This window comes from Dendrobates tinctorius, unplaced genomic scaffold (genome assembly GCF_039654945.1).
Source record: "Dendrobates tinctorius isolate UK_male_01 unplaced genomic scaffold, ASM3965494v1 ptg000230l, whole genome shotgun sequence".
NCBI lineage: Eukaryota > Metazoa > Chordata > Amphibia > Anura > Dendrobatidae > Dendrobates > Dendrobates tinctorius.
Genome location: NW_027361897.1, coordinates 3,685,927 through 3,707,933, shown reverse-complemented (window position 1 = coordinate 3,707,933; position 22,007 = coordinate 3,685,927). Strand labels below are relative to the sequence as shown.

The 22,007-nt window shown below is 43.5% G+C and overlaps 1 protein-coding gene across 3 annotated transcripts in view; it reads left to right on the top strand.

Annotated features, from left to right (window-relative positions):
* PDZD7 (PDZ domain containing 7) overlaps positions 1–14,339 on the top strand; it is a 114,213-nt gene extending 99,874 nt beyond the window's left edge. For all 3 annotated transcript variants that reach the window (XM_073555789.1, XM_073555790.1, XM_073555788.1), the window contains 4 exons: positions 2,664–2,735; positions 4,289–4,906; positions 11,623–11,723; positions 13,891–14,339. In XM_073555789.1, the coding sequence (XP_073411890.1) occupies positions 2,664–2,735; positions 4,289–4,906; positions 11,623–11,723; positions 13,891–14,040 (941 nt within the window). In that variant the 3' untranslated portion in view covers positions 14,041–14,339. The remainder of the gene's footprint in view (positions 1–2,663; positions 2,736–4,288; positions 4,907–11,622; positions 11,724–13,890) is intronic.
* The last annotated feature ends 7,668 nt before the right edge of the window (positions 14,340–22,007 follow it).

The window sequence follows — 22,007 nt, the reverse complement described above, 5'->3', positions numbered from 1 at the left end:
CGCCAACTGGCGGGTTATGGAATCCATGGGATCCATGGACTCCTGAAAAATGTAGGCCGATTATAATGTCACGCGGGGCTTAGGTCAACTAAGGCTGAAATACCCGGGGCCCCTGTGGTGTCCCTTTAACTAGGGGAAACCCTGTCTGACCCTCAGCCCAGGGTTTTTGCTGATGGTGCAAATGCCTGAGCCTCCAACCTTTCCTTATCTCCTGCTCAGCCCTAAGCTTAACCCTCCACCCAGTGAGGAGACAAACCACCAAAGCCCCACACAATAATGACAGACAGGGAGAACTTAAACTGCACCGCGCCGCATACACACAGGACTATACAGTAATGTGAACAGGGCACAACAAAACACAAATATGGGAAGGTGAAAAGGTAACAACGGATCATACGACACCAGCTACGAATCTCTCTCTCTCCAACACCTCCACTCCAGACCGGAACCACTTGGTATGAAACACAAGCTATAATCGGCGACGCCCATAGGCCAGCACGACTATTTAAAGACCGTGGGCGTGACCAAACATCCAAACTGATCTCCAGCTAGATTAACCCCCGATAGCCTGAGAAAATCAAGCCGGCGCCACTGAGGCTATAGTGGACGGAGGTGGAACTACCTCTGCCTGCCGGACGCTGTGGTGTGAATAGCGTCCGACATGACAGCCGTATATTACAACCCCCTTGTCCGGAGTTACCTTCCAGGATCTCCGCACCACACACTGACTCCTTGTCAGTCCTGGCTTCACCAACACAGTAGCTGTCACATGCTCTGCAGGTACATGGTCTCACCACGTGCTATCCAGGAAGTCTGTCCACTACCAGGACTTTCCAACACAGACCATGTGACCACATCACAGTCTCCTTATATTGCCCATAACCACACCCACAGGTGAAGTACCTATCACATAATCACATGGGCTGATCACGCGATTGTGACATCACTACAGGTCCTCCACCTTAGGGAAAATTCAGGCCAAATCTTATCCTGCTAAGAGAACTATATCTTCCATCCAGCACTACCCCTTTCACTGCACCACAATAGGGTGAAAGTGATTCAGTGACCAAGTGTGACTGAACTCAATTGAACACATATGGGTAATCCGGTAGAGACAAGTTGAGCATCACTATGCATTCAAGGTTGTTCTTGAAGAATGGAATGCTATTGAAAGATAGATGTTGGAATGTGTGGCCAACTAGTTCATTCCATGCCTGGAGGTGCTGTCCTTAAAAATCATGGCGGTCATACAAAATACCATATGTAGTAGAATCATAGAATCATAGAATCGTAGAGTTGGAAGGGACCTCCTGGGCCATCTGGTCCAACCCCCTGCTCAAAAGCAGGATTCACTAAATCATCCCAGACAGATGTCTGTCCAGCCTCTGTTTGAAGACTTCTATTGAAGGAGAACTCACCACCTCTCGTGGCAGCCTGTTCCAATCATTGATCACTCTAACTGTCAAAAAGTTTTTTCTAATATCTAATCTGTGTCTCCTCCCATTCAGTTTCATCCCATTGCTTCTAGTCTTTCCTTGTGCAAATGAGAATAAAGATGATCCTTCTACAATGTGACAGCCTTTGAGATATTTGTAGACAGCTATTAATATCTCAAGGGCTGCCACATTGTAGAAGGATCATCTTTATTCTCATTTGCACAAGGAAAGACTAGAAGCAATGGGATGAAACTGAATGGGAGGAGACACAGATTAGATATTAGAAAAAACTTTTTGACAGAGTGATCAATGAGTGGAACAGGCTGCCACGAGAAGTGGTGAGTTCTCCTACAAAAGAAGTCTTCAAACAGAGGCTGGACAGACGATTTAGCGAATCCTGCTTTGAGCAGGGGGTTGGACCAGATGGCCCAGGAGGTCCCTTCCAACTCTACGATTCTATAGTTCTAACAGATATACCAGAGTGCACTACATAAATTGTATCTGGCAATAACAACTAATACAATATATTCTTATTAAATACTTAAATAGTCACACTTAGACTGTCAACGACTAGGAATCAAGAACACCCACTGAACATTCCAGGACGAATGCTCATTTAGGCAGAGGTGGTACCGGTACAATCAGAGGTCCCCACAGTGACCTTTGCACAGCTGTCACTGGACCATTATAGTGAGATAGTAATGTAATAATAATAATTTTATTTATATAGCACCACCATATTCCCCAGCACTTTCCAATTGAGCAGGTATACGTACTGCGTATATACGGTCATAATTACAGGAGGTAATGTCCATAAAATGTCCATGTACCAGAATGTTTTTCCAAAATTAATTGACCCCCTGCAGTTATCGGTCTAATGCTCACCTTGCCCCCACTGATCTTTGTTTTCTGGTCGAATACTCAAAACACTGCAAATGGGGGGAAATGCCTGCTCATCCAGTCACTGAGACAAGTCACTGTAGTGGCTAAAGATTGGCTCAGTAGACATTTCTGGACATTTCCTGTGTATCAAGGACAAAAGCAGGGATCAGAGACCATTGGAGACAAAGTGTGTATGAGAACAGAATATGTGAGGGATTGAGTACAGTGAGCATTATGTCTTATTGTTTTAAACCACTCTGAACAATTAAAAGAAAGACCCTTTAATTAGGGCGCTCGTATAATTCCAATGTTTTTAACAGGTTTTATTTTGTGTATTTATTCTAGTGGCATCTCCTGCACTCCGGCCGGCCATGTCCAACACTCTTCCCAAGAAACATCTTGTTACACCAATTCCAGGTCAGTACTTATTATTATTTGTAATTGCTTCCTTGGTGTTGTACATGAGAAGGGGTTACAAACAAAATACAAATATAAGTTACAATGATCAGACTAGTAGTGACAGGTCATTGCAGGCTGCACACTTTCTTGGGGAGGTGAGTTTTCAAGTTCCGTCTGAAAGTTCCGAATGTGGTGGACAATTTTTTTGAGGCACAAAATTTCAGAGAAAGGAAAATACTCTGGAAAAGTATGGGAGGCGATTGAGTGAGGAACGTACAAGAGTGGAGGAGAAAAGGAGGTCTTGGGAGGACCAGAGATTAAAGGTGAGGTGTCAGGGGATATATGGAGAAAACAGATTATGGGCGGCTTTGTAGGTCATTGTTAGTAGTTTTAACTTTATTCGTTGAGAAAGGTGGATTAATCTTGCAGCAGAGTTAAGGATGGACTGGAGACGAGCGAGAGTGTTAGCTGGAAGGCCACAGAGGAGGATATTGCAGTAGATGAGGCAGAAGATGATGAGGGCATGCACTAACGTTTTATTAGATTTGGGATTGAGAAAAAAAAGAATACAGGAAATATTTTTGAGTTGGAGGACAACGCAGAGTGGAGGGTTACTCCGAGGTAAAGGACTTCCGGTACAGGGGAAATGTGATGTTGTTTATTGTGATAGATAAATCAGGAAAGGGAGTTGAGTGGGATGGTGGAAAGATAATCAGTTCGTTTTTTTCCACATTGACCTTTAGGAAGTAATTGATGTATCTGAAATGTCCACTTGCCATGTCGATGGGCTCTGTATAATGTGTCAGAACATCTGTATATGTCTATATTTTACATGGGGCACTATAAGTCCTAAAGTCTATCTTCTTTATGGGTTGCCAACCATTCATAAATTCCTGGACAGTCCATAGAAACAGGAAACACAAAAATTAATGTCTCTGATTTTCTTTCAAATTATCTTGTATGAATTATTATAATTGTAATTCCCATCATTTTAGGTTATACAGAAAATGCAGCTATGAGTTCATATTACTGCCTGTCATATAGACAAGTTTTGCTTCTGATCTTTTTGTTTCAGCACAGTTTTCCGATGTAGTCCATAAAAAATTTCAGCTCGTCAGTAATTTTTTTAATTAAAAAAAGAAAAAACAGGTTATCAACCCTACATTATATTAGTTGTGTCATTTAATGCAATATACTGCTTCTCCTAATAGAAAATAGCTTGTTCTTTAATGAGAATACTTTCCAAAAGTCTATAAAAAATGTCAGCCATCATGATAACACCTCCAAAAACGTCTCAAAAAAGTGAATCTCTTTGAGAGGACCACTTCTTATCTAAATCACTTTTTGTGTTACAGATTTTCCCTGTCTGTTGTGTATATTGGCCTCTAGTTTTTGAGGAATACTCTAAACGACGATTAACGGTATTTTATATGGTGTTCCTCTCAAGATCAATGACTGTATATTAGCAGACCTTTATATATACTATACATCTTTAAAACTATTAGTTTTATCCTGAGTGCTTTATTAGAAAATATATTGACGGTAGTACTTTACTTACTTTTTTATCTCAGATCATAGAGGAGCCTTCCAGCTTAAGCCAGTAGAAGATATAATGATACACAATGATAAACCACTGATAGGTGGAATGGACAGGTTACAGGTTTCGGATTCTACATATATAAAACGGACACAAAAAAACTTTACCCCACTTGAAGATGTGCCAGTCGATTCATATGATGCCCAAAACATAACTTATAGTAAGTCTTCCTCTAGCAAGGCAAGGCCAAATTGGCTTCTTGCTGAACCCACAAAGTCATCTTCTGATTTATCCCAAACATCCTCGTCGCTGCCTAGTGATTACAAGTCTAAGAGGAGTAGAAAAGATCAAAGAGACTCAAGTGAGAACTCAAAAGCATCGAGGACTATCCGCAGTAGATCTAGAGAAAAAAAAGACAATGCTTATTCTGTGCTCAACAAACCCAAGAAATCCAGGCCAATTTTATCTCAGATATTCGGTGGAGTTTCCCTGAGTCCTTCAAATCTTGATATCAAGCTGAAACCTGTGAAATTAGAGATGGAGACCAATCATGTAGAAGCTGAGCTGGTGTCACAAAATGGCTTTGGTGAAGAGAAGGAGGAAGAGTATGAGCTTGTGACTGTGATGGTCTCAAAGATGAAGCAGTCTTTGGGTAAGTTGCACATCAATGATGTCTCCTAACTTTGATCTCACACACAATTTTCTGGCTTCCTTTAAAGACTAACCATCATTTTATAATTCTTTTTCCATAAATTAATAGTACACCTGAAAATAAGAAACTTTATAATGTATCTTATCACAAAAGTGTGCTTTTTTTCTCTCCTCTAGGACTGATGATTCATTCTCAAAATTCTCAAGTCATGGGTAAAATCTGTATTCAGTGAATGCCAACTTTCCGATTACTGACAGTGCTAATAAAGCCCAATGGAGAACTGTAACTATCATTTCAGGAGAATTTGCAACAGAATATTTGTGTCTGTCTCTAGCTCCTCTCCTCTACATTGAACTTTATGAGCACCAACTGCCATCTCTTATATACTTGATGGATAGGCAAATTTTTATTTTTATTAAAATAAAAATTAAAACTATGGTTACTCTTTAAATAAAGATGGATTTAGAAAAGCCGTCCAGGAAGGAAACAGACTGCCCCACTATCATCCTGTAGTCCGTTTCAAAAATAAAAGCACAGAGCAGGTTTTCTCAAATCTGCCTTGGACAAATAGCTTGCCCAAGAACAACACTTACTTTTATTTTACATTGCAATCACAGCTATGCCTGTGACTGCAGTGCCCTACCACGGCCTCAATACGCCTCTTTGCACATCCTGGGGGGGACACATGGCGACCCTCGCAAATAACACTGGTCACTGCCTCACATACCCCCCTCCTCTGCTCAAACTTGTGGGGTTGAACATTTGTCACCATACAGGGGGCCTGTGACAGGGCATCCGCATGTCCCTGTGACTTCCCCGCCTGATGCTCCACTGGCATTGTTCTTGTTTATTTGGGGTCTCACAACCCCGCGACCTATCCAGTAACCTAAGTACTGGGCTCCTGGCCCTCGCTACGGTTTCCTCCATACCCTTGCCTGGGGCTCGGTGTCTATGTTATGCTGTATCACCGAGGTCTGCCCCGGCAACTCCGTTTACACATCCATACTCCGTCACATCTGAACCGGAGCCTCCCATCGCTGCTGATTAGCAACAGCTCCATTTATTTTAACCTGACCCCGGCTTTGTCCTTGGCCGGCACCAGAGGGTTCACCATGGGTACGACCGAAGTCGCCTCCGTGAACACACATTCCTGGTTCCTCCAGGATTTTTTTTTGTACATGCGTCTCTGCATGGGACCCTGGAGCTGAGCTGTCCCAAACTTACCAGGGGACTTTTCCAGCTCGGGGATCGGTGGGTTCTCCTTGACCTCTCCTGCCAATAACTCTAGTGAAAACCTATCGAAGTTACACTCTGTTCCTAGGTTGGCGACCCCTATGGCAGATATCTCTGACTCGGGATCTTCAGGTTCTGCACCCGGAACAACATTTCATAGAATCATAGAATGGTAGAGTTGGAAAGGACCTCCTGAGTCATCTGGTGCAACCCCCTGCTCAAAGCAGGATTCACTAAATCATCCCAGACAGATGTCTGTCCAGCCTCTGTTTGAAGACTTCCGTTGAAGGAGAAATCACCACCTATCATGGCAACCTGTTCCACTCATTGATCACCCTCACTGTTAAAAAGTTGTTTCTAATATCTCATCTGTGTCTCCTCCAATTCGGTTTCATCCCATTGCTTCTAGTCTTTCCTTGTGCAAATGAGAATAAAGAAGATCCTTATACAATGTGACAGCCCTTGAGATATTTGTAGACAGCTATTAAATCTCCTCTCTTGTCTCCTTTTTTGCAAGGCAAACATTCCCAAATCCTGTAACCGTTCCTCATAGGACAGGGTTTGCAGACCGGTCACGATTCTAGTCGCTCTTGTCTGAATTTGATCCAGTTTGTTGATGTCTTTTTTAAAATATGGTGCCCAAAACAGGACACAGTATTCCAGATGAGGTCTGACCAAAGAGGAGTAGAGGGCAATAATGACTTCACGTGATCTAGACCAGGGGTGGGCAATTAATTTTCCCAAGGGGCCACATGAGAAACTGGCACTGCTGTAGAGGGCCAAACCAATCGGCTGAACTTAAAGGGGTGGTCCGAAAACCAAAGGTGAATTTCTTATTAAATGTATATCTATTCAGTGTAATCTAATCTTGTTTTCAAATATACTTCAATGAAAAATTCCCTAACGTACCCTCTACATTCAGACTTCTTGTCTTTTTTTTAACGTCCCATGACATTTTGCTTGAGATTCACAAGTGCATGCTGGGATACTCGAATGAGCTGTCATCAGGGGGCAGATGCTGCGGACACTGCCACAGCCTCTGCGGCCTCTCTGAAATTAGGCGCCATCAGTGATGTCTGTTTTGGAGGTTAGGCTAGTCCTGCTCACCTGATAATGCGTCGTACGTAAATTCTGATGCATACTCAGTATGAGTTTTCTGTGCTATATTCCTTTGAATGCACAGTGACAGTGCGCTCCCTTGCTGACTCTAAGGAGAAGAGATGACCCGACAGGGACCAGTCCAGTGTCTGAAACAGATGACGCTTCTTTTCATGGTGGGGAAAGCAGCTGTGGCAGTGACTGCAGCCTCTGCCCCCTGATGATGTCCCGTGTGAGTACCCCAAAATGCACTGGGATTCTCAAGCAAAATGTCATTGGAAGTTTAAAAAAAACACAAGCAGACAGGAAGTTAGAATAGAGAGGGAAAGGCAGAATTTTTTTAACTGAAATATATTAGAAAAGTGATTAGATTATGAATTAAATTTAGTATGAACGTCACCTTTGGTTTCGGATCACCCTTAATGCTGCATAATATTAATTTTGTCACTATATAAAAAGCAGTTGCTTATGTGATGAAGTTTACATGAGCGTATAAAAAAAATCGTTATTTTCATCTACAAAAAGACGACTTTCCATCCGTATTAATAATATAATAATAATAATAAATTTTATTTCTATAGCGCCGACATATTCCGCAGCACTTTACATTTCAGAGGAGATTTGTACAGACAATAGACATTACAGCATAACAATAATCACATAGATTATAACAAATACCAAGAGGAATGAGGGCCCTGCTCGCAAGCTTACAATCTATGAGGAAAGAGGTAGACACGAAAGGTGGGTGGTAACAGTTGCCCTGATTGTATGGACCAGCCATAATCATTATCATCCATATGGCATCCATTTTTAGACATCAGAAGTTAATAAAATTTTAAAGAATAGTGTCCTATGTTAGTAATGGAAATGTGTTTGTTAAATCGGATGCTATACGGATGATTCATATGGGATCCAATTTTTTTATTTTTGCACACCCATAGACTTCAACAGGCGAGTCTGATCCGAAATACAGAAGAGACTGGTGGATGCTGTGACATTTCTCACACAGACGTTTTCAAGCTGTAATCTAAATAGCACAATTCCATAACATTGCTCCTAGGACTCTGTCTGAGGTCGGGTTTATTTTTTTTTGACGGACAGCACTTGGACAAATATTACAATTGTGTGAACACAGCCTGAGAATACTTGTTGCAATAAAGCTTATCGTAACAGGTAGTAGAAATTGATCAAGCAATAAATTGAGAACATTGGAAAAAAGTTTTCTCCCACCTCTACTCCACATGCAGAGATCCACATCACATATGGGCAGGAGCTAACAAGAGGAGGGAATCCTTATTGCAGTCTATGGAGTGGATGGCATAAGCCACAGATCACAGGGGGAGCACTATGGAGGACTTAACCCTTACCTGTCCTCCACAGGACATGCAACAGTACAAGCTGGGAGGTAAGGGTTAACTCTCACATACAAAGGTGAGGACTCCAGCCATCAGGCTGTGTCAGCAGGGACACTCAGGGGGCCGGATATGGCCCACGAGCCGCAGTTTGCCCAGGCCTGATCTAGACTGTATGCTTCTGTTACTACATCCCATAATTGTATTCGCCTTTTTTGATGCTGCATCACACTGTTGACTCATGTTTAGATTATGATCTATTAGTATACCCAAGTTTTTTTCACATGTGATGTTGCTTATCCCTATTCCTCCCATTCTGTATATGCTTTTTTCATTTTTATTGCCCAGACGTAGTACTTTGCATTTTTCCCTGTTAAACACCATTCTGTTAGTTGCTGCCCACTGATCCAGTTTATTTATATCTTTTTGAATCCTCTCTCTTCTCTAGTATTAGCTATCCTTCCTAACTTTGTGTCATCAGCAAATTTAATCAGTTTACCCTCAATTCCTTCATCTAAATCATTTATAAAGATGTTGAACAATACAGGATCCAGAACAGAGCCCTGTGGTACCCCACTTGAGAAATTCTTCCAACTGGATGTGCAGCCATTTACATCCACTCTTTGGGGCCGATCACTAAGCCAGTTATGAATCCACCTAACAGTTGCCTTGTCCATTCCATACTTAGTCATTTTTTCAATAAGGATGGTGTGAGATACTTTGTCAAATGCTTTGCTGAAGTCAAGATATATTATATCTACAGCATTTCCCTAATCCACCCAATCAGTGATTCTGTCATAGAAGGAAATTAAGTTAGTCTGACATGACTTATTAGTTACGTTGGGAGGGTTAACGCTGGTCTCCCACAGGGACCAGAACAGGGGCAAATCTCTTCCCAACACAGTCCCATATGGAAGGGTCTTCAGCACTGCCACCACATATTTAATGTCTCCACATGATGTGGAAAAAATAACCTCCGCGGTCAGGTACTCCCGGAGTTCCCCATGTATATCCATCACCTACACTTTCTGTCCTTTGGGGTTGTCCCCAGAAACAAGGGACCCACGGACCAAAGTCACTAAAGTCCCCGAGTCAAAGAGAGCCTCTTTTTGGTACCCATTGACGAACACCTGGCACAACCGGGGTTCGCTGCTGGCAGTTCCTGTAGTGCTGGTACAGACTGGCTGGGCAAACATAGACACCAGGCAAGTATAACCTTAGTCCATGGGTTCAGATGTCAAGGGGCAGTTGGAAGCCACATGTCCGGGCCAGACTACACCCTGGGGCCACTTTAGGGGAAACGAGACCTTTGTCACCCTCACTTTGGGTTACTCTCTCATCATGGGCTCAGTCCTGGTTAGCCCCCACAGAGGGTTGTGGACTTTTCCCAGGCTCCTGCGCTGGCGAGGCCCGTCGAGACAGCTGAAGTAGAGCAGTGTCCCGTACAAAGTCCTGAATGGCTATATACTGCTTAACTAGTCCAACCACCTGGTCCAGAATGCCCGTGTCCCCTTGCCCCACCCAACGCTGTATGGCTGCTGGCAGAGCCCTCACCAGCCGGTCGACCAACACCCTGTCTACCATCTGGGCTGGGGTCAAGGTCTCTTAGCTGAAGCCATCTCTTTACCAGCTGCAACAAGTCATAGGCCTGAGACCTGGCGAAACGAGACTCTGCAAAGGACCACTGGTACACCTGCTGAGCCCGCACATATTAACCCCCAGTTGGGCAAGGATCTCACCTCTCAGCTTCTTGTAGTCCAGGCCATCCTCCCGACTGAGGTCCAGGTAGTCCTTCTGGGCATCTTACATCAGAAAAGGGGCCATCACTTCAGCCCACTGTGACACTGGCAAGCTGTCCCGCTCTGCTGTGCGCTCAAACACCATGAGGAAAGCTTCCATATCGTCCTCAGAACTCATCTCCCTCAGCGCTGTCCAAACTTTGTACCAGGCCTCATAATGGATTGGGGAGCCTCTCACATCTGCTGCAAGATCACCTCATTAGTTTTCTGGTGCTGATACAGTAGCTCCTGTTGCTGCCGCTGCAACTGCAGCGCCTCTTGCTGCTGACACTGAAACTGTAGCTGCTACTGCTGCTGCTCCTGTTGCCGCTGCTGAGTTAGGACCAACTGCTTCAAAAGCTCCTCCATTTTTCCAGCAGTCTTGAGCTTTAGCATTGCAGGCTTGATCACTGACATGCAGCACGCTTTGAGGTATGCCTCAGTTCACACTGCCCGCATTCTCCACCATATGTAGTGCAGCGGTATCCACACTCTGCAGTGCTGAGGCATTGACCCAGCAAAGCTCAAAGCAATGCTCTTTAATGCTCAGCATACTCACAATACAGAAAGTAAATATGATCCTCCATATCGCAGCCGGGAACAAGACAGTCCACCTCCGGATCGCTGCCGGGAACAAGACAGCCAACCTCCGGTTCTGTTGCCGTGGGTGACTACACCACCGTGTACACTAAGGGGTGCCAGGTCTTGTTGCCTCACACAGGTGTAGCTCTCTGCAGAGCCTTCTGCTCTGCACGCTTGCAAGACCAAACTGACACACCCAACCCTCTGCTTCAGGCGTTTTTACAAGGAACCTGTGGCTGTGGGCCACATGGAAAAGCCGTCCGGGAAGGAAACAGACTGCCCCACTACCATCCTGTAGTCCATTTCAAAAATAAAAGCCCAGAACAGGTTTTCTTAAATCTGCCTTGGACAGATGGCTTGCCCAAGACCAACACTTACTTTTATTTTGCATTGCAATCACAGCTATGCCTGTGACTGCAATGCACTCCCACAGCCTCAGTACGTCTTTGTACGCATCCTGGGGGGGGGACACATAGCGACCCTCACATATGACACTGGTCACTGCCTCAAACACTCTTAGCATATTTTAAGATTGTCAATATGTTTTTTTATTAATTTGCTTTTGCTTCTGATTGCAGATTACTTGCACTGGCTATCATAGGATATAAGATGTGCAAGGTATAAAGTAGGGGTAATTGTAATTTTAAGATTTATACATATTCATGTTTTATAGGTATTAGCATTTCTGGGGGCATGGAATCGAAAATTCAACCAATGGTTAAGATAGAGAAGATCTTTCCAGGAGGAGCAGCTTTTGTCAGTGGAGATCTGCAGGTAAAGATATCTTGCTTTTGTGATATTCTTCCAATACCCTGCCATTATCATTTCACTTTAATAACTTCAAAATTCTCAGATGTAACCTGAACTAATTTTGGCATGGTCCAAAAAGGGTCATCCAACTCCATAGGTTTACATTATCTGTACAGTCAATTTGATAAAAATGCTCAGATGCTCGCACTAGTCACTAAAGTGGGAATGTTTTCTCTGGAGCAAATTAGGCATCATCTGGCAGTGTGATAGATGAGGCAGGGATTATCAGATTCTGGGCAAAAGTTTCATATTCTAATCCATAGAGCCTACTGTAAACTTTTGCAGAGGTATGCAATGATTTTAACTTTCCTGTTATAGTTTGACAATTTAGTATGACAATGTACAAAGCTAGGCCCTTAAAAGGTTGGTTTGGCATCTATTAGTGTGACTGGCCTGCACAAAACATCACAGACCACCTTCATCTGTAATTAATCTTGTGTGGATATCAAGACCCAAATCCCCTGGGGTCAAAACTAAACAAATACATACCTCCCAAAATTTGCATTCTTACTCGTGGGTTATTTTTGAGCCCCCACCCCTGACTCACAAAAGAAGATGCAAATATGTGTAAGTACCACTCACTTTGTGACTTAGCTGGGGTGTAGGCTAATGTTCTTGATTGCTGTATTCCAAAATTTAGTACAGGGCTTTTCTCAGTGGAGTCTGAAGTGTTAAATCTGAAACGTTACGTTGATATTAAAGAGGACCTGACACCACGTGATAAGTGGCCAGTTTTTGCTCTTATTGCATTACTGATAGGGTAGGCTTACACGACCAATTTCTCCACATCCGAGAAAAACGGTTCTATTATTCCAATCAGATTTTGATCAGAGTGGCCTCATTTTTTCTCGTACATGGAGAGAAAAAAAAGTTTCCTCAGTCTGAGGAAAAAATCCAACATGTGTACAGCCTCATAGAATATCATAGGTACAAGTGCTATCCACGAAAACCACGGATAGTACCCGTTTGAGAAAATCGATCTTGTGCACGAGCCCTTACTCTAATTATTCCATTTTTTTTCTTTTTAATCTCACATACAGTTCCAGAGATATGGACCTTTTCATTTAGTGTGCCCAATATGCTAATCTTTATGCTATTTCCCAGAAGGGCGTTGCTCACAGAGTAAACATGCTGAAAACATGCCCCTTTGATAAAGACCACAAAAAGTTGCATGTTGCACACACTAAGTTAAACGGCCTGTTTCTCTGGAATCGTACCGCAGATTTAAGAAAAAAAAAAGCCAATTACTCGGGGGAGCTGAGGAAATAAAATATAAGCAAAAAATGTCCACTTTTTTACCTAGTGAAAGGTCCTCTTTAAGGGTACGCTCACACTAGCGTATCGAAGATGGATCATTTAGGAGAGTGAGACAATTTTTTCTCACTTGTCATCCGTGTGCTGTCAATGTGCAATCTGTTTTATTACTAAGCAGTTATTAATCTTTTACAGGACCATTTAGTTTCCCATACTGCAGAATTGTAATGTATTCGTAAAAATCGGATGGCATTTTGATGTCCGTATGGCATGAGAGTTTTTTTTTGAGTCGTCCAATTTTGCAGTGAAACACAGCATGCTGCTATTTTTTTCTCAAGCTGGAAAAAATACGCAGATCTGCACTGCCTCAATGAATAACTTTGGTCCTAGTGCAATCCGATAGAAAATCAATAATATGCAAGTGTGGACAAACCCTAATGTTGTAATTTACAGATCTAACTATTCAGACTCCATCTTGAGGGCAACATATTCAGCTTGAAATCTGACATCTTGGGTCTTTATTTCATGGTTCTCCTTTTAGTATGGCTTCACATTGGCGCGCACAACAGCAGCCAGAGATATCATTAAAAGAATAAAATAATAGTAACGATATTGTTTATTTTTTTCAAAACGCTGCCTGCTATAGGTATGATGTTCTTTGGGGCCGTTTATCCTATACACGTCTCTATAAGACAAAATAATAATACTAATAATAATAATAATAAACAAAAAAAGTAAAATAAAAAAAGTGAAAACAAAAAGTGAAGGAGGTTTACAGGGAACATTATTTTTGTTTCCTTTTTTTAAATAATTGTTATAAAAACTGTTGAAAATAAATTAAATGAATAAACTGTAACACGTCTGACAACATTTCTAGGCTGGCTATGAACTGGTATCGGTTGACGGGGAGACGCTGCAGAACGTGACACACCAGCGGGCAGTAGACGTGATTCGCCAGTCCTACAGCAACAAGCAGAGGGAGCCAATGGAGCTGGTTGTTAAAATTCCCAAGAAAACTGAACATTAATGGCAACGTGCTTCCCTCATATTGTCATCAAGCTTCCAGGAACCGATTAACTGACAAACCTTTGTAGCCCCCGCTAGGACCAGCACCATCTGTTATCACTGCAAGTGCCTAATGTGTTCCCGAGTCTTCCTGTGAATTTCTTGCACTTTCCCGGACTGTCCTATCTGAATAAGCACCAAAAGATGCGTACAATTCCTTGCATATCAGAACACGGACCACGCTGATCTTTATTTTTAATAATTATGTACATACTTTTGTAAAATGTAATAAAAGTTTTTACGGTGCTACCGTTGTCAAAAGGAGACCGGTTCTGCTTGTTTCACGAGGTCACATAGAAAACAAAGTCCCTTTCCACTTTCCTAACCTTTATCACAGTGATGCTCGAGTATCACTATGAGCATGCTCGGGTGCTATCTGAGTGTCTTCGGCATGCTTGAAAAATATGTTCGAGTCCCTGCGTCTGTCTCGTGACTGTCTGACAGCCGCAACACATGCAGGGACTGCATGTGTTAAAAAAAGGAAAAGAAGAAATAACAAATCTGGAGCATTTCTTAGAATTCTGCATTATTTAAGTTCCTCTATTATTCCTCAGGAAATGTATTCATACATTGGGGGTTACTATGACCGCGTATGGCGAATACGGGTTTCTTACCTTGCAACTACCCTTCTGCACCCAACCCTTATGACAATTCCACCCCTTGAAATAAAAACATTGCTCATCAATTCTTTGGATAATTGTTGTGAACACTTTTGACCTTGCTTCTGAGTTTGGGCTCCCTCTGGTGGTTGCTGCTGGTAATGGAGCTGGTCTGGCTGACAGAAGTCAATCACCTGAGGAGGATGATTGGAGGTCAGGTGTTACAGACTTGAGAGATTTAAGTGAGCAACCTTCCCTCAGTTATTGCCGGTGATTTGGTTTTCTTCCTGAGCATTTTGGAAGTCTACTTGCCTCCTGCTTTGTCCTGCATCTTTCAGAAAAGTTATTTGTTTGCTTGAATCTTTTGCATTTGATCCATTTTTTGCTTTCCTCTGATTTCTGCTTTGCTGGTGTGAGTTCAGCCTTGTTCCCTGCTGGGACCTGTGCTGGACTCTGTTCCATATTCCATAGCTCATGTCAGTCTTTTCAGTATGTCTAATCCCCTGTTACATCAGTATCTTTTGTTTTGCGTCCAGTTCACACCAGAGTTATGATTTAGTGGGGAGAGGTCATGTAGCCTAAGTATTTTTGCATATCAGACGTGTTGGATTTTTTCTTAGGGTTTTTTGCGGGATTGCAGACGGTATCCTTTCCTGTCCAGCTCTATCTAGACAGTTTGGGCCCCATCATTTGCTTACTCTATTTTCTGCCTGTGTTTTGTGCTTCATCTTGTCTCACTGGCAATATATGTTCAGGGGCTATCTATTCCTTTGGGTTTCTACTCCGAAGCAGTTTAGCTTTCCCTTTTCTCTCTTTAGGCTTAGTTAATTCTTTGGCTGTGCCGAGGCGTCTAGGGCAACCTAGGTACGTCCCACGGCTAATTCTAGTTGTGTTGTCAGTTTAGGGGTCTGCAATTCTCTAAGATACCAACCTCTCTGGTTATCTGGTTGCCTAGTCTGTTCCCCTGCTATCCTCCTTGGTTACCTATTCATAACAGATAATATTGGCCACAGTGGCCAGTTTATTAACAAACAATTACATAAAAAAAATAACAATAATTATTGATAAAATCTCTCTTCAAACATGAGGGGAGGGTTCTTGGAGCTAAAAGACCTGGCTTTTACTTGGCAAAAACACCAGCGAACTTCAACCACCATGTAACCTTCAGCTGTACACCACCAGTTCGAGGACACCATACAACCCGTTCAGGGAAGACTAACCACCAAAAGCTCCCAGGGTAAACCCCGTCCAGAGCCCATTACCAAATGCCAGATCAACCCCACACCATTTTAACTGTCCGGAATTTACTCACAATTCCTTCCCCGACGAATTAGCGTCAATTCCAAGCACCCCACTCCCCGCCAACTACGAACAGCCCTGACCACCTCAGGCTTGTGAGTGCCCCAAAACCGCCAATGCTCTCTCAACCCCCTTTTGAATCGCCAATGCCCACAAATCAATCCTTATTGCGTTCAAATGAACCCCATCCTCCAACCAAAAATTTCCAACCCCAGATTCCAATTCGAAGTGCCTCACGCTTATGCCACCATTCCTGGATACAAAACTCAACACGGCCCTATTCAACTTTACCCTGGCCCTATTAATCCCCTTATGCACAACCCAAATGTCAGGCGCTCTATCAAAACGAGTGGCTCGTGAAAATTCACAGAAGACCCTGCTCCAAACCATGCCTCTAAAACCTTAACAACGAATGACCACCTGATCTCTACTAAAGCCTAATTGCCTACCATCTGGCCTCACGTCAGCCTGTAGCGCCTCCCAATGCACGAACGAATGTCCAAAAATCCAGGCTAATAAGGGATCACGACCTGAAATATTCAGAAGCAACATGATAGCCACTCCTACACAATTCCCCAACACCATTAATAATGCACATATGTTAAATAACGGTCAGAGCTCCATCTGCCGATCCACCGAATCTACATGCTGGAGCACACTTTAAATAGTGTGGGTGAGCAGGTGGTGGTGGTGGTCCTGGGGGAAGAGGAGGAAGCAGAGGAGGATACCTTTAGGATTAGCAATATCTATAAGTTCAGGTCTGTCATCTCACAAACGTTTGCCATGGGATGAACAAATAGAGAAGGACCATGAAAAGGATGAGAAGGAAGAGGTGATGGACACAACAGTTAGGAGACGAAGATAATAATGATTCCCTGTTGTCCGTGGTTGTCAGGATAGGATGGAGGAAGAAAGCTTGAGTGTTATTCCACCACCAACACACTGTGGAGTTGGACTTCATGAAGGAGACCAACCTATGAGAGCCTTCTTGCAGCACTATCTGCAACATGATTGTTACCCGTATAGTTATGATTCTGTGCTGACTACTGGGTTGCCAGTGTGTTCTATCCACAAGTTTGCCTGTTGCTTCCCCCCCTGGAAAGGGACACTCCCATGCTGCAGTATCAAAACATGCTGGAAGACAATCTTGACAGAGGTTTTCCCCAACACAGCTGTGAGGCACACAGTTTGAATCGCAGTGATAGCCTTTCAACCACAGAAAAGTTCAGTTGTCAACGCAAAAACATTAGCAGTCTTGCAGCGCTGTAGTCCTGTGTTACAACCCCACCAAGATATGTTATTCTATGCCTATTTGTGGGTCCTCTAGTTTTTAAAAAAAATTTCCGTACCTGTACAAGGTTGTTTATTCCCCACTCCCTTCCCTCCCTACCTTCCTTTCCCTACCCTGTTTATTTCTAAAAAAAACAATAAAATTATTTGAAAACAACCCCACCAAGGACAGCATCTGCAAAGAGGTTGTATGTTCTACCCATGTTTGCGAGGGTTTACTCCCAGTAATTATTTTTATCCCCACACTACAAGATAGTAAGCTTAGATTGTGAGTCCCAATGATGACAGTGCCAGTAATGTCTGTAAAGCAAATGTTGAATTATTGGCGCTATATAAGTGATAAAATCCCTCCCCAAAAAATTGAAAGTGATGCTCAGTCACACTCAGGTGACACACATATCAGTTTTGTGAATTACTATTGGCAGAAAAATGTAAGGATAGTAACACAGCTAGTTGACTCAAAGACAGTGGAGGACTGCCGGTATCGGAGGCCTACTGTTACAGGCAACACATGAAGGAGACCCAACACGGAATCTACACATTTACAAAAATTAGTGTCAGACACTAACAAAGTGGCATCAATTTTCCCACAGTAGGAATAGTATAATAGGGACTGACAGGTCTTCCATTACACCCAACTGTCATGATCCAGGACGGGATTTCGCTTTGACCCGTCCTGGTTAGACTATGGGTTAATTGTGCTGCCTCTCTCTGGCAGAAGGAGGCTATTTAGTGCTCACTGGACCTGGGTCCGTTGTCAGTTATACTCCTGCCCTCGGCTGAGTTAAGTGACCTCTTGTATACGTGTGCCTTGTGCCTGATATCTCGCTTGTTCGGTTGTGATCTGGTTCTGTCCCTGTTACGAGTTCTGCCTGACCCTCTCGTACTGCGCTACCTCTCGTGTATGACTCTCTGCTTGTGACCCGACTTCTCTCTGCACGTCGCCCTCTTGTGTATGACCTTTGGCTTTGCCTGACTACCCGTCTGTTTGTCCCTCCTGTACCTCGTTTGCCCGTACTGCTGTGACCTCTGTTTTGCCTGACTCTGAGTTGTTGTGTGGTGTCCTGTCCTATCTGAATACAGGACGCTAAGCCCCGCCCCCTTGCTGTCACATGACTGTTGTGAGTTCATTTTCCCCTTCACTACTGAGGCCCGAGGAACTCCCTCTTCTGGTGAAGAAAGGTAGTGAGCCTGATTGTCAAACACCTGGGGCTGATGATGATGACTGGCTGAGTGGACTTAATGACTGGATATAAGGCTGCCGACGCCCTTCTGGCCTGCGGGTGATTTCTCTGTGGACTTCTAGGAAACCAGTCTGATTCCTGCTCATCTAAAGCTAAGATTTCTGCTTTGCCTTTTTGCATAAGTGTTTTGTTTTCCTTGCTTTTCTGGATTCTGCCATTCCCTGCTGGGGTTAGCTGAATCTCCTTTTGCCTGTTGCTCTGTCTTCAGAATATTCCTGAGTACTGACATAGCTTTTTTGAAGCCTAGCGTCTTCAGGGCCTTTTTTACTGTCAGTTTGTTGGCTCTTATTTTCATAGGGTTTTTCACGGATTGCAGACAGCAGCCTTCCTGTCCTTTCCTATCTAAGCTAGCGTGGGCCCCATCTTTGCTCAGTCTATCTTTCTGTCTGTGTTTTGTTCTTTCTTCTTGCTTCACCGTCATTATATGTGGGGGGCTGCCTTTTACTTTGGGGTCTGCTCTGGGGCAGTTTAGATTTCCCTTTCTGTCTTTAGGCTATGTAGTCCTCCGGCTGTGATCGAGGGGCCTAAGGCATCGTAGGAGCCCGCCACGGCTACTGCTAGTTGTGTTGATAGGTTCAGGGGTCTGCAATCCGATAGCTGCCAACTTCTCTGGTTTTCTGGACTTAGCTAGCATTTCTATTTTTGCCTCCTACGGTGACTTAATCATAACAGAATCACCCACCATACCGCAGATTCTAGGGTACTCAATAGCAGGAAAGAATTGAAAAAAAAAAAAAAAGGTGTGTATATTTTTTCCTCTATATCTCTGAGGCCGTAGGGGGAATTTTTTTTTTCTCTCAATGGAGATAAAGCAATTGTCTGATCGTGTGGAGCAGCTCGCTGCGGAAGTGCGGGGAATTTCCGCCTACCTTGCTCATTCACATGCTGCTGAACCAAAGATTCCTACACCTGATGTATTTTTTGGGGATCGGTCTAAATTTTTGAATTTCAAAAATAATTGTAAATTATTTTTTACCTTGAAGCCTAACTCGTCAGGGAGCTCCGCGCAGCAGGTTAAAATTGTCATCTCTTTGCTGCGTGGCGATCCCCAGGATTGGGCGTTTTCTTTGAAACCAGATGATCCTATTCTGACTAATGTGAACGCATTTTTTCAGGCCTTGGGGTTGTTGTATGACGAACCTAATGCCATTGATCAGGCTGAAAAGACCCTGCTGGCATTGAACCAGGGTCGTGATTCTGCAGAATTGTACTGTCAAAAATTCCGAAAGTGAGCAGTACTTACTACCTGGAATGATAATGCCTTGGCTGCTCTCTTTCGGAAGGGGTTGTCAGAAGCCGTAAAAGATACTATGGTGGGATTTCCTGTTCCCTCTGGTCTTGACGATTCTATGTCTTTAGCCATTCAGGTTGATCGGCGTTTACGCGAACGCAGAGCTGCACGAGAGGTGTTGCCACCTGTTGAACAGATGTCTGAACCTATGCAATGTGATAGAGTTTTTTCCAGAGAGCAGCGTCAGGAGTTCAGAAGGCATAATAAGTTGTGTTTTTTCTGTGGAGATGCCTCGCATATTATTTCTGTCTGTCCTAAACGCGAGAAACGCTTTGCACACACGTTTTCTGTTGGTGGTGTTCAACCTAAGTTTCTTCTGGCTATTACTCTGATCTGCTCCCTGTCCACATTTTCCGCCAAGGCTTTTGTGGATTCGGGAGCAGCTCTAAACCTAATGGACTTGGATTTTGCTAAACGTTGTGGATTTCCGATGACACCTCTGCAGACGCCTATCCCTTTGAGGGGGATTGATGCTACTCCTTTGGCTAAAAATAAACCTCAGTTTTGGACCCAGGTGGTAATGCGGGTCGCCCCAGACCATCAAGAAAATTGCAGGTTTTTGGTGTTACATAATCTGCATGATACTATTGTTCTGGGGTTTCCCTGGTTACAAATTCATAATCCAGTTTTGGATTGGAAATCTGTGTCTGTGGTGAGTTGGGGTTGTCGGTGTGCCTTTAGTGAGGCTCCGGTGTTTTCCACCTCTCCTCAGTTGCATGATGTTCCTGATTATTTGGCGGACTTTTATGATGTATTTAGTGAGAATGAGTCTGCGTCCCTGCCTCCTCATAGGAGTTATGACTGTGCAATTGAACTGAGCCCGGGGTGTAAATTTCCCAAGGGTCGGCTCTTCAATTTATCTGTACCCGAGCACGAGGCTATGCGATCCTATATTAAGGAGGCGTTGGAGAAGGGTCATATTAGACCATCCTCGTCACCCTTAGGTGAGGGTTTTTTTTTTGTAGCCAAAAAGGATGGATCATTAAGACCTTGTATTGATTATCGTGCTCTCAACAAAATTACTGTTAAATATCAGTATCCGATACCCCTGATTTCTGATCTATTCTCCAGAGTTAAAGGTGCTTGCTGGTTTACCAAGCTTGACCTCAGGGGGGCGTATAATCTTATTCGCATTAAGCATGGGGATGAATGGAAGACGGCGTTTAATACTCCGGAGGGACATTTTGAGTGCCTGGTGATGCCTTTTGGGCTCACTAATGCCCCTTCTGTCTTCCAGTGCTTCATGAACGATATTTTCCGAGATTTTGTCGATAAATTTTTGATTATCTATCTGGATGATATTTTGATCTTCTCCAAGGATTGGGATTCTCATGTGGAACATATTCGGACTGTGTTCCGGATCTTGAGGGAGAATTCCCTGTATGTCAAAGGATCTAAATGCCTTTTTGGAGTACAGAGGATTTCTTTTTTGGGATTTATTTTGTCCCCGTCAACTATTGAAATGGACCCGGACAAGGTACAGGCCATTTACGATTGAGTTCAGCCCACTTCTTTGAAGGCCCTCCAGAAGTTTTTGGGTTTTGCTAATTTTTATCGGAAATTTATAGCAAAATTTTCTAGTATTGCCAAGCCATTGACTGATTTGACTAAGAAGGGTGCTGATGTGTTAAATTGGTCTCCGGAGGCTGTTTCTTCCTTTCAGGAGCTGAAGCGAAGATTCACCCTCGCCCCGGTTTTGCGGCAACCTGATGTCTCACTTCCGTTCCAGGTAGAGGTGGATGCTTCTGAGATTGGTGCAGGAGCTGTTTTGTCCCAAAAGGATCCTGTAACATCTAAAATGAATCCCTGTGCTTTCTTTTCCCGAAAGTTCTCTCCATCTGAACGTAACTATGATGTGGGGAATCGGGAACTGTTAGCCATGAAATGGGCATTTGAGGAGTGGAGACATTGGTTGGAGGGAGCTAAGCATCAAGTCGTGGTCCTCACTGACCACAAGAATTTGATTTACCTAGAGTCGGCTAAGCGCTTGAACCCTAGACAGGCTAGGTGGGCCTTGTTTTTTACACGTTTTGATTTTGTGGTTTCTTTTCTTCCTGGAACTAAGAATGTCAAGGCAGACGCCCTCTCTAGGAGCTTCTTTGCTGATTCTCCTGTGGTGACCAAGCCTGCTACCATCTTAGGCGAAGGGGTAGTTCTTTCTGCCATTTCGCCCGATTTGAGACGTGCTCTGGAAGAGTTCCAGGAG